Source organism: Erpetoichthys calabaricus, chromosome 8, assembly GCF_900747795.2.
Source record: "Erpetoichthys calabaricus chromosome 8, fErpCal1.3, whole genome shotgun sequence".
Classification (NCBI taxonomy): domain Eukaryota; kingdom Metazoa; phylum Chordata; class Cladistia; order Polypteriformes; family Polypteridae; genus Erpetoichthys; species Erpetoichthys calabaricus.
Window position 1 is genome coordinate 115,576,931 of NC_041401.2, and position 16,996 is coordinate 115,593,926.

General features: G+C 37.5%; 1 protein-coding gene across 2 annotated transcripts in view; it reads right to left on the reverse strand.

Annotated features, from left to right (window-relative positions):
• Positions 1-16,664, reverse strand: part of dffb (DNA fragmentation factor, beta polypeptide (caspase-activated DNase)) — a 32,910-nt gene extending 16,246 nt beyond the window's left edge. Inside the window, exons 1-4 of one of the 2 annotated variants that reach the window (XM_051931211.1) lie at positions 16,435-16,664; positions 5,527-5,653; positions 4,868-5,056; positions 4,136-4,215 (exon numbers count right to left, since the gene is read on the reverse strand). In XM_051931211.1, coding sequence (XP_051787171.1) covers positions 4,136-4,215; positions 4,868-5,056; positions 5,527-5,653; positions 16,435-16,548 — 510 coding nt within the window. In that variant the 5' untranslated portion in view covers positions 16,549-16,664. The remainder of the gene's footprint in view (positions 1-4,135; positions 4,216-4,867; positions 5,057-5,526; positions 5,654-16,434) is intronic. The other variant, XM_028807324.2, reaches the window with a different exon arrangement.
• Between the last annotated feature and the right edge of the window lie 332 nt (positions 16,665-16,996).

Genomic DNA, 16,996 nt, shown 5'->3' on the forward strand with positions numbered 1-16,996 from the left:
ACCTCAAATCAACTCCAGGCCTTTTATCTGCTTAATTGATAATGCCATAACGATGGACTTGCCCACACCTGCCCATGAAATAGCTTTTGAGTCAATTGTCCAATTACTTTTGAGCCCCTGAAATGAAGGGATTGTGTTAAAAAAATGCTTTAGTTGCCTCACATTTTTATGCAATCATTTTGTTCACCACACTTAATTAAAGCTGAAAGTGTGCACTTCAACTGCATCTGAGTTGTTTCATTTAAAATTCATTGTGGTAATGTACAGAACTAAAATTAGAAAAAAGCTGTCGCTGTCCAAATATTTATGGACCTAACTGTATTGTTCTGCCTACTTTTAACATGCAAATGGCACACATTAATTCACATAAAAATTAATCGGGTGACGATAAAATTATGAGTTTAATATATTAGAGGAAATAAATATAATGTGCATGGAGGTACCCTCTTTAGCAGTATCTGCCCTACCTGGATTATGTCACGTGACTAACATATACTTTTGTGGGATTGGTTCTAGTCATTGCACTAAAAAAAACTTTTCAGTTCTAGAGCAACAAATTATGTCCAAGAACTAACAGGCAAGTTTGACAGACTAAGGAAATTAAACATTTTCAGCCTTAACAAGAGAACCCTGAATAGGGACTTAATATAGGTCTTCAGAATTCTCATAGGCACTGAAAAATTCATCCATGTTTTCTGTTTTTGTTTTAATCCTATGTACTTTGTAAATGTTCCTTTTTATATTGAGTACAGCTCACATAATCTTAGCACATAATGGCCAGACTTTAGATCCTTGTCCATTCATTACCTGAGTACAGTAACCAGCCAATTATCTGTTTGTAACAACACACAATGTCCAAACCCCACATGACTAACTGGCATAAAAAACAGACCATGAGAGAAGGATGACATTGGAGAGAGAAAGAGAGACAGAGACACACTCCTTCCATCTAGAAGTCAAAAATGATGTTCATTCATTGGCCCAACTGCTGAATCTGAAAGCACCCCCTAATATCTCTCCTCCTCTGACACAGATGTTATTTTAACTTTACAGAAAGTATTGTTAATGCTTTTAGAATTTGAAGTAATGGTACATTTTTAAGGCATTACATCCATTATTTTTTATTATTTACCATCCGTTTATATTTTCTGTAATTTATTTAATAAATATTTTTCTGTTGCTCTTGTTCTGTTCTTAATAAATGTTATTTTGCTTTTAAATTTCTATACTTTGACAGTAAATCTTTAGTGAGTGAAGAAATAAAAGTGTGGGGAGATGCCACTTTCTTTCTTACTTGGTTAGCTGGCAGAGGAAAATATAGTGAAAGTAATGCATCATTAGTTGTTAAGTGACATTCGTCATAGTGTATCAAACTCCATTTGTCCTGGTTATTCTTGGGGACCAAAGTGCATCAGCCTGTAGGCCTACATTAATGTCTGCGTGTTGTGGCCACCAGTTTACCAGGATTGCACAGCAGGCTGGCTGCCAGACTGTCTTTACGTGGTGAAAGCAGCAGTGCCGGTTGCAGTTCCACTGCATTGCAATCTGGTTTGTACCTCTTGTCATTATAAGTGATGGTCCTCCCAGGCAAATATTGCTGTAGGCACATCAGATACATGAACCTGATCAGCACCTCGATCAGCTGATGCTGGTACCTCACATTAATTTTCTATCACCTGTATCAAAATAAAAGTCTGACAAGTCACAGTCCAATTCAGCGATAATATGCAAAACTTCATCCATGGAGTATACTGCTTTATGCACTCTCTTCCATCTCTCGCCAGATATCGATGCCATTTTTGCCTTTGTATGCTCCTCGCTACTCACACGAGCACATGGAATTTAGGTCAGACCAATGAATTTAACTTTCCTTCTAGCAAAGAGAGTCCAACTAAAACAAAATGATAGATTTTGTCACCATATACAGTTGATTATCACCGTGAACCCCTCATTTTCACAAAAGTCGATATCCTCCCTGAAAGAGTTAATGGTTGCCCTCATGTTCGCATATACCCTACGATTCACATAGGAGTTATGTGTCTTATACAGCCTATATAGCTGTTTTTTTTCCTTTGCAGATTCTTTTCCAATTTTTTATTGACCTACTACAAAGTTTTTTAAATGTCCTACTAATTCCAAATTTATGTATGTACCTGTCCCTGCATTATATGCAAAATGTTTATAAACCCATTTTTAAACCTGTTTCATGTCATGTTAAGGCCTAGGAAATTTCCAGGAACTGCAAGTACTTTTTATATATGCAAACTATTGTACATGTATAAAAAATGTAGAATCCTGGGTAATTTGACCCAGTAGTTTTCCAAAGATCTTATATAACTCCTTGCTTCAATGGTCTGTATATACGTATGCAAGTTCTTATAGCATCAAAGGAATAAGAGGATTTTAAGGTAAATACATCTTCACAAATAAATAAAATCCAATGCTCATATTGAGGAAGCTGCCAATTACACTGGTCAACAAAGAGTTTTCCCAAAGAACAACTTGGGTGGGTTTAAAAGCACTTTTTCATTCTGATTTCAGAAATGCAATCAGACAGAAGCACCTATGTTGTTATATCTTTAAAAATGCATTTCTTGGATTCTCATCTGGACATTCCCCCTGGAAATCTCAGAGTGGTCAGGTATGAAGATGACAAACAGTGTCATCACAACATGTCTGAAGTGGAAAAGTGATACCAAGCCAAGTGGAGTCCCAGTATGCTTGTTGACTACTGCGGGACCCTTAAGAGGGCTATTTCTGAAGCAGAGTACAGCAGAAAATTGTGAACTTCTAGCTTTTTTATAAGACACTCCTAACATGTATGAGGTGCCACCTATTGCATGGTTGTGCTCAGGTCCTAATTGGGATCTGAGGTGGTTTTTTGTTTGTTTTGTTTGGCAGGTGCAGCAACACACAATGCGGCAGTAAATGCTCCCAACCTCCTCCTCCTCTGACATGTATATGTTACGGCCAAAACCCGAAATCGGCCAAAGCAGGAAGTGTCCAACCAAATCGGGAAATGACCAATGTCGCTGTAAACTGACCGGCCAATGTCAGATCTCTTCCTCGATTTGGCCAGCCAGGCGATCGGCCAAAGTCGAAAGAAAAAAAGGCATAAGCAGCAATTTGTTGCGCACTTAGTAGTGCAATTGCATCGAGTGTAGCCTTGGCAGCTCTTGTTCAGAAAGCAGACACCACTTGGTTGTTTCACAATAATTAAGATTAGGTACATAAGTAGGTTTCACATTTCTGTTATCATTTTAGCCCTAAAATAGTGACTTAACATCAGGGACCTATTTTATTGACCTTAAGATTAGTGTTTGGGCGAGGGGAAGGCCATCTCAAGTGGCACTGCTTTCTGGACAAGACCCGTCTTGAGCAGTTTCTCGTGCAGAGTGAAAACTCACTTCTGAATCTGCATCTGAAATTTTTAAGCATCTTCACAACTTGAGTGGACAGTCTTACATCAGTGCATCGAATTTTGGCCAGGGAGTTCTCGCCACTTCGCGAAATGGTCAGCCAAAGTAGCATATACACTGGTCATTTATAGTAATTCGGACTTTGGCCACACCTCTCAGCCAAAATGCTAAACAATTCGGGAACTACACAAACTTCAAGTTTTGGCCGTAACATATATATAATATAAATAAAATTTCAATTGTGCGTAACTTGAAATCCTTGAATGATACAGAAAGTCTGATTAGATACTGGAATTCAGTACGGAAAAATACTGTAGGATTCACCTATATTGATTTATGTGACACATAGTTAAATTTTGTTGCTAAAATCTATAGATTTTAATGTTTGCTTGAAATTAATTCTTAAGATTTAATATATGATTTGGTTGGCAGTAAAAGTGATTTTGTTTGATTAATCCTGAAGTCAAGCTTCAATGTTATATGAATATGAAAACACTTCATTCAGAAGTGCTTATTAGGTCAGTCTAGTGCAACATTACTTACTTAGTTTTAAGCAAATGTTCACTTGTAAACACTGCTTTAAAGTAATATTTTACCTGCATACTACATTTAATAGTTTTCTGAATTACCTATAATGAATAGCTAAGGTCTATTTTTTCCTTTTATCTATTAACTGAATAAACATTTTGTAAAATATTAATAAAATTACACTGTACCTCCTTCTGATAGCCACGGATCCTGCTCTCACAGCTGTATTTAAGGTATGCTGATTTGGTCTTAAATCTGGAATCAATGCCTACAGAAAATTGATATATCAAATTGGGGAAAATTAAATATATAACATAAAGTTACATTACAAGGGCAAAACATATAATTAAAGAACACGGATGAGTGCTCTACTAGAAACACTCCACAGAGAAAAATAAGGAACACAAATTATTTCTGATAAATAAAAACGACTTCTCAATATGGTGTTTTCCTCCAGTTACGTTCTTATTTCCTTTTATATAAAATGTATAAATTATACTTACCTTTAAAGGAGTAAAACAGGTGTCTCAAACTTAGTTGGTAATTAGTGCTGCTAATGTAACATATTTTGTTGCCGGTTAACAATAAATACTGAGCTGATCCAGGTCAAAAACATTTGGATAATAGTCACAGACAAAGAAAATAGATTAGAAAAGTCTGATGTGTCAAACTGAGTATATGGATTGCCAAGCAGGGGTCTCAAACACACTTCCCAGGGGGCAACAATGGCCTCAGGTTTTCACGGCAACCTTTTTAATAATTCAGCTGATTTTTGCTGTTAATGATGTGTTACTTTTATTAATTATATCACTTGGCTCTTCAAAGTACATTTATGTAGCTTCAGTATATGCTTTTAATTAAGAAAGTGTGTGCAAAGAAAACCTGTAGCCTCTGAGGTAAAAGTGTCATAAAAAACATACCTTCAAACCAAGCCTCGTCCTCTTCTCTGCATTCAGCATCAGTGTTCTCACTAAGGTTGGCTATGAAGTCTTGCAGAAGCCGACGTCTTTTGGGTGCCTTTTCAGCGACCAAAAGATTTTGGGCAGCTTCAATGAGTGATCTGGAATGTTCATCAGACATGCCCAGCAGACATTCAATGTCAGAGACATCTAGGGGGAAAAAAGTTAAAAAATGGCTGCACATCCTAGTCCACACTAATATTCTAAAATATGTTTCATAATCCACTGTACCATTTTTACATCTGAATTTTATCCCATAGCCAAAAAAGCTGAAAAGTGTCACCAGAAGATTTTTTTCTACCTGTTTCTCCCTATGTCTAAGCTGACTATGCTGACTGAAGACTTGTTGGAAGAAGGTTTCTTTCTCATTTTTCCCTTAAAACTTCACTGGGCAGGCTGGCTGTGCTGTAGCTGAATGGAAACTCCAATCCTGATGCATCCTGCAGCTATTTAACAAAATTATTTGTTTTATTTTAATGTTATGTTTGGAAAAATACATGGTTAAATACAAAGATATTATCTCATTTTTAAGGTGAAGGAAAATCTAAATATTAATACTTACACAATTGTACACAAGAGTCACAAAATAATCTAACAATGGAAACACACTTAAGACTTACAACCATGCCAAGATTGCCCCTTCGGAAGTAAAACAAGTTCAGTGTTGTTTGGGAGCCTCTGGAAGTAATCTTCAGTCACTTCTGTTCCATCTTCATATAGACAGACACGACACCCATCCAGGGGGACCTAGTACAAAGGGAAGAGGTAAAACACTTGTTTAAAGAAAATATGATCTTATAGTCTTGTCAAACATCAGTCCTCTACAAAAGTTGTAACTTTCCTTTAAACGAAAATTAAAAATCAAATCATCATCCTAATGAAAATAAAAAAATAAATGACTAGACTTTTAAAAGTGCAGCATAATTCACTTCTTCCATCATCAAATTCATTCACTGGAATGAAAACGTGTACATCATGAACAAAAATACATAACACAAAATGTCATGAAGAAAAAAACAAGGGAGGTTACTCTTAAACCATAGAGTGGACTCCTGAGTAACTTCCAGGGTGCATGGCACGAACGCTTCATTATGGTTTAAAAGGCTTAGTAGGTCTTAAAATAAAAGAAATCTGAATGGTATAAAAGTGTTGGTGTGAAAGAAATGTTAATATGTGTCATTTATGATTGTAGCTTTCCCTTCAAAATGTAATATACAGTGCTGCATTTCACTGATTTGAACATTCCATGCTGACCTGAAAGTGATGCAAAAGGCTGCATCTTGGTCTAAGAACAGAATGAGTACAGCTACACTTAACACAATAGACGGACTGTACCGAGAGCCAGGTAGAACAGCAAGTGTATATTCAAAAAAGAATAAAAACATTCTTAAAGGCCTTCTTAAGAGGGCAGATTATTTCATATCTTTCCCACAGGAATAAATTAGAAACCAAGAAAGTAGCAGAACTAAAAAGCGAAATTACTAGAATAGATGAAGAATATGCCAGGCTTCCAAGTGAGGCTCTACATAGGAAAAGGCAGGCTCTACATTCAGAACTCAACCTCCTGACAACTAAAGAAACTGCACAACTAATTTATACGTCCAGACATCATTACTATGAACACGGAGAGAAAGCTAATAAGCTTTTAGCTCAACAAATCCACAAGCAAGAAGTTCGCAATGCAATACCAGTAACCACCAACACGAACAGAGACAAAATCATTAACCATAAAAATATAATGTACACATTTAGAGACTACTATAAATCCTTATATTCTACTGAGTTCAAAGAAGACAACACACAATCTAATGCATTTCTGGATACATTACAGTTACCACAAATAGATACTTTTAATGCAGAGGAACTGGATAAACCTCTGCCGCTATCAGAATTACTAGATGCTATAAAGTCACTTCAAGGCGGGAAAGCAGCAGGCCCTGATGGCTACCCTGCAGAATTTTATAAGAAATTCCCCGCTCAGCTAGCTCCCCTCCTATTGGCAACATTTACAGAAGCTAGAGACAATCAAATTCTACCTCAAACTTTTCGCCAAGCATTAATCACCGTCTTCCCTAAACAAAATGACTTATTACAATGTGCATCATACAGACCAATTTCACTTCTGAATAATGATATTAAGATACTCTCAAAAATCATAGCTAGAAGGATGGAGAAAGTGCTGCCTTCGGTAATATCACAAGATCAAACTGGATTTATCAAGGGTCGACACTTATCCTCCAATCTTCGATGCCTGTTTAATGTAATATACTCACCAACAAAGTCAAACACCCCAGAAATATTATTATCATTGGATGCAAGAAAAAGCATTTGACATGATTGAACGGAAATAACTTTTAACTACATTAGAGAAATTTGGGTTTGGCCCGAACATTTGTGCATGAATCAAACTACTGTATACCAATCCAGAGGCTTCAGTTCGTATTAACAATATTTGTTCAGACTACTTTAAATTAGAACGTGGTACCAGACAAGGATGCCCCTTGTCACCACTGCTATTTGCAATCGCCATTGAACCACTGGCAGTTCACTGTCGAAATGCAGATCAGATAAATGGGATTATCAGAGAAGGACTGGAACAGAAAATTTCTCTATATGCAGATGATATGGTACTGTATATATCAGACCCACAAAATTCTGTGCCTGCAGTCTTAACAGCACTTACAGAATTTGAAAAGATCTCTGGTCTCAGAATTAAATTGAATAAAAGTGGACTCTTTCCAGTGAATTCTCAAGCACACAATATTAGATTGGACACCTTCCTTTTTATTATTGCAGATCAGTTTAAATACCTATGGATAAACATCACAAGTAAACACAAAGCTCTTTATCAACAAAATTTCGCCGGCTGCATGGAAAAAATTAAGCAAGACTTGCATAGATGCTCAACCCTTCACCTCACTATAGCTGGAAGAATTAACGTTGTTAAAATGAATATTCTTCCTAAGCTTCTTTTTGTATTTCAAAACATTCCAATATACATCAATAAATCATTCTTTAAGCAATTAGATTCAACAGTAACCTCATTTATTTGGAACTCAAAACATCCACGTATCAAAAGAGCGACCCTACAAAGACCTAAGGCAGAAGGTGGCATGGCTCTACCTAACTTTCAGTTTTATTACTGGGCAGCAAACATACAAGCTATAAAAACCTGGACACAAATAGATGAACTTAAACAGGCCTGGTCCGCAATAGAAGTAAAATCCTGCAGTACTTCTTTATATTCCCCGCTTTGTGCCCCAATAAATGCAAGGTATCGGCAATATACTAATAACCCAATTGTGCTTCACTCACTCAGAATATGGAACCAATGTAGAAAGCATTTTAAGATGGAGAAGCTTTTATCTGTGGCACCTCTGCAAGAGAACCACCTTTTTCAACCCTCGCAAACATATGCAGTTTCTAATATCTGGAAAAGATTTGGGATTAAATTGCTCAGAGATCTTTATATAGACAACATCTTTGCATCCTACGAACAATTACATTCCAAATTTAACTTTCCAGCTACACATTTCTTTCACTATCTTCAAATTAGGAAGTTTGTTAAATAGAACCTGTCCGATTTTCCTCATCTTGCACCCTCGTCGACACTGGAAAAAATACTGCTCAATTTCAGGGACTTAGACACCATCTCTGCAATATATAAAATTATTTTACAGTCCCTCCCTTTCAAGGATCCAAGAGGACAATGGGAAAAAGATCTCTTAATCAATATATCAGAAAAGGAGTGGAAAACAGCAATGCAGAGACTTCACTCGAGCTCCATATGCACAAAGCATACAATTATACAACACAAAATTATATATTGAGCACATCTGTCTCACCTAAAACTGTCCAAAATTTTTCCAGGGCAAGATCCAACCTGCAAACGCTGCAATCAAGTCCCAGCCTCATTGGGTCACATGTTCTGGGCCTGCACCAAATTAACATCATTTTGGACCAAAATTTTTAAGTGCCTTTCAGACAGCCTTGGTGTCACAATCCCTCCTAACCCATTAACAGCTGTGTTTGATGTTCTTCCAGATGGTTTTAAAGTGGAGAAGGACAAACAAACTGTGATTGCATTCACTACACTTTTGGCACGCAGACTTATTTTGCTGAACTGGAAGAATCCTAACGCTCCTCTTTGAAGTCAGTGGGTAACCAATGTTTTATACTATTTGAAATTGGAAAAAATCAACTATACAGTTAGAGGTTCTGTACAGAATTGTTTTTTAAAACCTGGCAGGATATAATCAATAAAATTTTAGAATAAGCTCTTAAAGCACCAAGGAAGCAATTATCTCCGCATCTCTTTTTCCTCTCCGCTCATCTCTACTGGCCTATTAAACTCCTCAATTTAGGTATGTCTACAAACCTTAAGTTTTACTCTGTTGGCCATGCTCTCTCTCTCTCTGGGGTGGGGGTCGACTTGTTTTCTTTGGTTTTTTTTTTCCAATCCTATTATTTGTAAAAAATTGATTGATTTGTATGAATTATTACAATTACATTATAAATAATAAAAAATAAAAAAAAAACATTCTGTATCCAATCATATTTCTTGGTAAGCAACACTATTACACCTATATAGATTAGACAGCAAGAGATTTAAGCTTAGGAGGCTTATAACAATATTAAAGCTTGCCCTGAATAAACTCAAAAATCCATATGTTTGATTATGTCATGCCTGGGACAAGATCCTCTACTTTCCAGAGCTAACATAGGTCAATTTTAAAGGTAGCAGAGCTTGGACTGTGGCAATACTACCATAGGCTTCGCTCAATTGTTGCTAGCTACTTAGTATCTTTTGGTGTTTTATATTTTCTTAAGGACACATACATCTGTCTCATCTCTAATCAGAAAAGATAATTGCTGCACAAAACAGTGCTCATCTGGAATGTACAGTTTTAGTCTCTGTACTACAAAAACAATATAGCCACATTAGAGAAAGAGCTACTAGTCTTGCACAAGGACAGCAAGCTTTAGCAAGTTAATACTTGTCATTTTAAAGAAGCAAAGGTTAAGAGAAGATATTGGAATCAGTATAGTGACTGCCAGCATTTACTTTAAAATTAGTTCTTCAAAAAGAAGATAGAGGCCAAAATCAAATGCGGCAAGAAGAAAATTTTGCAGAAAATGCTGAGCAAAAAAAAACCCAACTTTTATTGGCTAATTAAAAAGATTACAATACACAAGCTTTCCAGGCAACTCAAGCCCCGTCTTCAGGCAAGATGTAATGATGATTAACATACTTCAGAAAAACATACTTCAGAATTCCTATAATATACAGTACGTTTACATGCAAACATAAATTGTGCCATTGGCATTCAAAAAGAAAACTGTAGCTTCTTTCTCCGGTGCGATGCCCCAGTGTCCCTCCTGCTGAAGGAGTCTTCCCTCAACAGGATGCCAGACTGTTTGCAAAATCTAAATAACAATATCTTGTTCCACTGATTCACAAAGATTCATTGACTACAGAAAAAAAATCAATTTATTATATGTTACTCTTTTATACTTTACACTATAAATACAAATAATACCATGAATTATATCAGAAATTACAGTGGAAATTCTTTCTATTCATTATTTGTGCTGGAGGTTTAAAAGATTCACGCTGTACATGTGGACAGGAGCACACCAGGTTGGTCCTAGATGATCTTCAAATGGATAATTTTTTCTGCCGCATTACAATGTGTGCACATACAGTGCATCTGGAAAGTATTCACAGCGCATCACTTTTTCCACATTTTGTTATGTTACAGCCTTATTCCAAAATGGATTAAATTCATTTTTTTCCTCAGAATTCTACATACAACACCCCATAATGACAACATGAAAAATGTTTACTTGAGATTTTTGCAAATTTATTAAAAATAAAAAAATTGAGAAAGCACATGTACATAAGTATTCACAGCCTTTGCCATGAAGCTCAAAATTGAGCTCAGGTGCATCCTGTTTCCCCTGATCATCCTTGAGATGTTTCTGCAGCTTAATTGGAGTCCACCTGTGGTAAATTCAGTTGATTGGACATGATTTGGAAAGGCACACAGCTGTCTATATAAGGCCCCACAGTTGACAGTTCATGTCAGAGCACAAACCAAGCATGAAGTCAAAGGAATTGTCTGTAGACCTCAGAGACAGGATTGTCTCGAGGCACAAATCTGGGGAAGGTTACAGAAAAATTTCTGCTGCTTTGAAGGTCCCAATGAGCACAGTGGCCTCCATCATCCGTAAGTGGAAGAAGTTCGAAACCACCAGGACTCTTCCTAGACCTGGCCGGCCATCTAAATTGAGCGATCGGGGGAGAAGGGCCTTAGTCAGGGAGGTGACCAAGAACCCGATGGTCACTCTGTCAGAGCTCCAGAGGTCATCTGTGGAGAGAGGAGAACCTTCCAGAAGGACAACCATTTCTGCAGCAATCCACCAATCAGGCCTGTATGGTAGAGTGGCCAGACGGAAGCCACTCCTTAGTAAAAGGCACATGACAGCCCGACTGGAGTTTGCCAAAAGGCACATGAAGGACTCTCAGACCATGAGAAAGAAAATTCTCTGGTCTGATGAGACAAAGATTGAACTCTTTGGTGTGAATGCCAGGCGTCATATTTGGAGGAAATCAGGCACCTCTCATCACCAGGCCAATACCATCCCTATAGTGAAGCATGGTAGTCGCAGCATCATGCTGTGGGGATGTTTTTCAGCGGCAGGGACTGGGAGACTAGTCAGGATAAAGGGAAAGATGACTGCAGCAATGTACAGAGGCATCCTGGTTGAAAACCTGCTCCAGAGCGCTCTTGACCTCAGACTGGGGCGATGGTTCATCTTTCAGCAGGACAACGACCCTAAGCACACAGCCAAGATATCAAAGAAGTGGCTTCAGGACAACTCTGTGAATGTCCTTGAGTGGCCCAGCCAGAGCCCAGACTTGAATCCGATTGAACATCTTTGGAGAGATCTTAAAATGGCTGTGCACTGACGCTTCCCATCCAACCTGATGGAGCTTGAGAGGTGCTGCAAAGAGGAATGGGCGAAACTGGCCAAGGATAGGTGTGCCAAGCTTGTGGCATCATATTCAAAAAGACTTGAGGCTGTAATTGGTGCCAAAGGTGCATCAACAAAGTATTGATCAAAGGCTGTGAATACTTATGTACATGTGATTTCTCAGGTTTTTTATTTTTAATAAATTTGCAAAAACCTCAAGTAAACGTTTTTCACGTTGTCATTATGGGGTGTTGTGTGTAGAATTCTGAGGAAAAAAATGAATTTAATCCATTTTGGAATAAGGCTGTAACATAACAAAATGTGGAAAAAGTGATGCGCTGTGAATACTTTCTGGATGCACTGTATATTTATTGATCTATTCAAGTATTTATTTAAAGAGCTTCTGTGAAAAGTCAACTATCCCCCTGTGACAAATAAAGTTCTATCTAGCTACATTACTGTGAACATTTCTGCATTCCTTTGTGCTACGGGTTTACTGATTTAAGAATATTTATTTTAGACAGAAGGCCCAGTGGGGGCAAGGCAGTGTTTTAGTCTTGAACCCCTAGTACTCCCAGCCATCTGTCCTTATAAATGAACTCAGCTTTTACAAACTTGCAGTAAGAGAATGTATATAAGGATGATACTCTTTACTAATTATATATCTGTTTTATAAGATCATACTGATTTATTAAAACATTTTTTATTTTTAATTACATATTATTCTTATCTAATCTTATTATATTATATAACTGGACTATGTAATACACGTTATTTTTGACGTTACCCTACTGCTCTATATCGTGTTGCCGAGTATAGCGTTGTATGTTCAGCTTATCAACATACATTTAGCGATTTCTGAAATATTAAGACAAGACTATTTCAGCCAGCAGAAGAAATAATGCAATTGTCCGAATATTTGCTTCTGGAAGTGAATTTTGGGGAAGTTTCTACCCATGGTCACTAAAAGCGTGTGCGAACAAAGTAAATGTGCAGACTACAAAATCCTTAACATAAACTCAGATAAGGGTTTACATTGACTTGTACTTGGGTTATTTGTGGAGAAATCTACCTCTGTTAACCAGGTAATAATGTTTTACCATTTTTTAATGAACATGTAAGATTAATTTAGAGGAGAATTAAACAAAATCCCCAGAACCTTTTTGGAAGGTTTTCAATAATCATGAATTTCATGAACTCTTAATCCATAACACTCCTCTAACGTTCATCTCTAGTCTGGCACGTAGATGACACTGGGTCATTTGCAGTGTGCTCTGAGCTGGGGATGATACTGTGCTGGTCTGGTCTTAGTAGGTATTTACAGTATCTAAACTTACTTCGGGGGTTGGCACTTTAGCAGTATGCCTTAGAGCTGTGGACTAGAAGTGGATCAAGAACAAGACTAACTACAGTTGCAGTGTGCTTTTAGAGCTAGAGATGAGGAGCAAAGTAGCATATTAACTTTAGAGCACCTCGTAAGAAGATTTAACAGACTTACAATGTTGTAGATAATGTTACAAAATCAATTCCTTATACATCAGACAGTTACGAACATGAAAAAGCACAAATATCTCTCTAATATACAAAAAAATCTTGGGACGAGACAAGACTTTTTTTTCCTGCAACGAGATGTGATCTTTTTAAGAGAGACAGAGAGACACTTTCACATCCCGCAAGACGGTCAAGTCATGTCATACTTACAAGCTTTGGAAGCAAGTCCCGTGAGACGGTGACTTTTGCAAGTCATGTCCTACTTACAACCATTTTCAAACAAGACGACGGTCATCTAACCTCTCAGTTGTTGGAATGCTTTTGGCAGACACACTTCCTGTGCTCTCTTTGTGTCAAGAGATTTAACCAAGCCTGGGGCCGGAAAAAAACCAAAGTAGAACATCGTAATGAATTCAAAAACGTTGCCGCAATACACATGCAGAGCAGGTTAGAGATAATGGAAGTAGGAAAATTCAAAAGTCTCAAAAAAATGATAGTAAAGATCACATTAGCGCAAACAAATGGAAAATATTACTCTGTGAAATAAAGGAACAGTGAAAAGAGATCGAATAGTGTTTGAGGATGTCTGGGGGAGAAGAGAGACAAGGCAATGAGACAAAAGGACAGCTACTATACATGCTTTTAAACGTTCGAAGCGCCGCACGAGATGTAGATCATGTGGCACGGCAGCAGCAATATAGCAGCTGATCGAGCAAAGAGGAGGTAAAAAATAAAACTATTTGTTTCCCATTGTTTCACCGTTTAAGAGGGGTTTTGGAGGAGCGACCACGTCTCCTTAGGGTGCATTCAGCCCCCCTCTTCACAACAGCGCATAGCGCTGGCGGGGGTGGGGGCAAAGCCCCCTAGTGCTATTAAAAAATATCAACACATTTTTATATTAATGTTTGAACTTAAGTATAATGTGATAATGCATCAAATAATTTAACACACATATAAAAATCAAATGAGCCAGTAGTAGTCTCTCTTGAAGATTTAAGACAGTGGTCATACATACAGTACATTAAATCGAGGGGCACCAAATAATACACGAATAATCACATACGTGTATTGTGTGAAAGAACCCAAAGTACTGGTGAAGCAGAAAAATGCTGGTGATATTGAGAGAGAAGCAAGACATTAGAAATATGACACAGCTACTTTTAGCTATCAGTGAAATTTCTAGTGCATAATCTACAGGTCAGTCTGTGACAGCAGATGAATTCTGAAGTGATTCAAATCTTACAGTATGGAGTGGGGGGACTGTTATTTTGGCAGAGGTAATATCAATATCCAAAAATCCTGTTGCAGCTAGTGAAAATATTACTTAATGCTCAATACAGTAACGAGTAAAATATAAATACATGTGACCTTATGACCACTACAGGCTCTCCTAATAGTATACCTGAATTAATAAATAGCACTTTCATATTTAAAGAAAGATAAAAAAAAAAAACTCTTGGCTTGGGTGACTCACACACACATGAAGTGCAGGGTGTTGAATGCAGCAAAACATCTGCATTACTTTTTTCTCACATATATGTCAGGGGGCACACCAAGGTCACACTGATGGTAAATCATCAAACACCCAAGAGTAGTAGAGAGACCGTTATACTTCACACATTATTCTACCACAGGGGTCCCACTATGGCTGCAGGTTTTGTTCCAACCAGCTTCTATTTTTAGTAGGGCTCCGGGATAATTAAGTGAAATGTTATTTCCCAGATTCTGTGTTTTGGGAACACTATAGGAATTAAAAAAATAAGTTTGCTAAAATATATATATATTAAAAAATACTATGACATTATATGGGATTAATGCATGTTTTTTCTTTTTAACAATATTTTCATCTTGATTTTCATTCCACTTTTCCAGATGTTCCAATTGTTTAATTAATCCATTATTTACTAATTCCTGCGTCTGATGCTAAAGTAGTTGCAGCCTTTCACGATTCACTGTTGTTTACCTGGGTGTCTGCTCTGCTAGTTTTTAATTGTCATTACTAAGATACAATGAAGGGAGCAAACTGCACAGAGAGAGGGTGAATATAATGAAATCAACAAAAGAGAGTTAAGCATTTGAGTTTATAGCAAAAATAGCACTTCTAGATGTCTTATAATTGCTGTAAAAATCATGCTGCTGTACTTTTCTGAAAGTAGAATACGAGAAGAGAAAAACACCGGGTAATTAAATGAAATCAGTTGTTGTCATGGATTATGAATATGGCTGGAACAAAAACCTGCAGCCACAAGGGGTCCTCAGGACCGAGGTTGAAAACCCCTGTTCTACTACATTTTACCTCATGTCATTACCTTCTATATACTTTGCATTGATTGCATGACCTTTTCAGCCGCTAGACGTGAATAACACTTACAATAATGATAGCGACACCCATTTCAATCTAATGTAGCTTAACTATTGCCACTACTTTTATTACCTTTACATGAGAACGTACTTTTTCCTGTGATCTGACCTTTTAAACCGAGAATGTACAGGAACAAGACGTTAATCGAGTTAGCACTAAACGATCATTCCTGGAACGTCGCAATTAACTGGGTAATTGCCAGCTGAGCAAACCGAGCAGAAACGTGAAACAACATCAGTATTAGCTGCGTCTTAGTTAAACTCGATATTGATTTTGTTCGGCTATTCATTGAAACAGCACGTAGACAGCAGGACTGTCTCCTCTTAGTACTGTACTATGTACTGTAGTCTGGTCTTGATCCGCAGGTACGCGGCAACTGACACTTGATGTGCCCTTATCGTCTGGTGGTGGCTCAGATAAACCTGGCATTTCAATTTAAGCGAGACATGCACGGTAAACGCGATTTGTGGAATTGCCCACAAGTCTGGAAAGTGTTGTTTTTCAGCGGAGTAGATTTGGCATCGTAACAAGCTCTTCACTTTGTCTAAATATCCTCATACATGTTCAGAATGAATAAGCTTTGTTTGGGTGAATTTCGAAATGTAAAGAGCAAAGACGCAATTTTTCTTTCCATTTACACATTCGAACACTATACAATGATTTCGAATCACCAAAATGCACCTGCGTTTAAACACACCTGAAAGGTCACACGGCATTTTTTAAGCAATTCTTTTGTGCTGTGGGCTGCAATTCCGTATTTCTGTCGGTCATGGTGCCTCCGGATTTTAAACAATTTGATTTTTTCTCCCATCCTGTACTATACGTATACCCATTAAATCATAAAAAACGGCGCAGTGTTTACAAACTTCGTGACGGCTCTTCCTCTTTCGGGTATCACGTAAAGCAAAGCGGAGCACCCAAACAAACAAGAAAACGAAATGCCGGAAGAAGAGAAACTACTGGTGCTGCTGCAAAACCGAGTGTGTTACACTGCCATCTGCAGGGCGAAGCTGAAACACTCATCACGGGGATTTCTGCTAAAGCGTACAATACGTTGGGGTAGCCTACTCGTGCTTTTTCCGATTACAGAAAAAAAAAAAGAAAAACAACATAAAATGAAAAAGGTATGCATGTTTTTGTTAAATCTTCAAATGCATAAGCATAATCATAAAATAGTTCATCCTCATTTTTCTTATGTGTGTCATGGTTGTTAGACCAACCAGAATGTGAGCTGAGACAGTAAAAGCCAAAATTACACT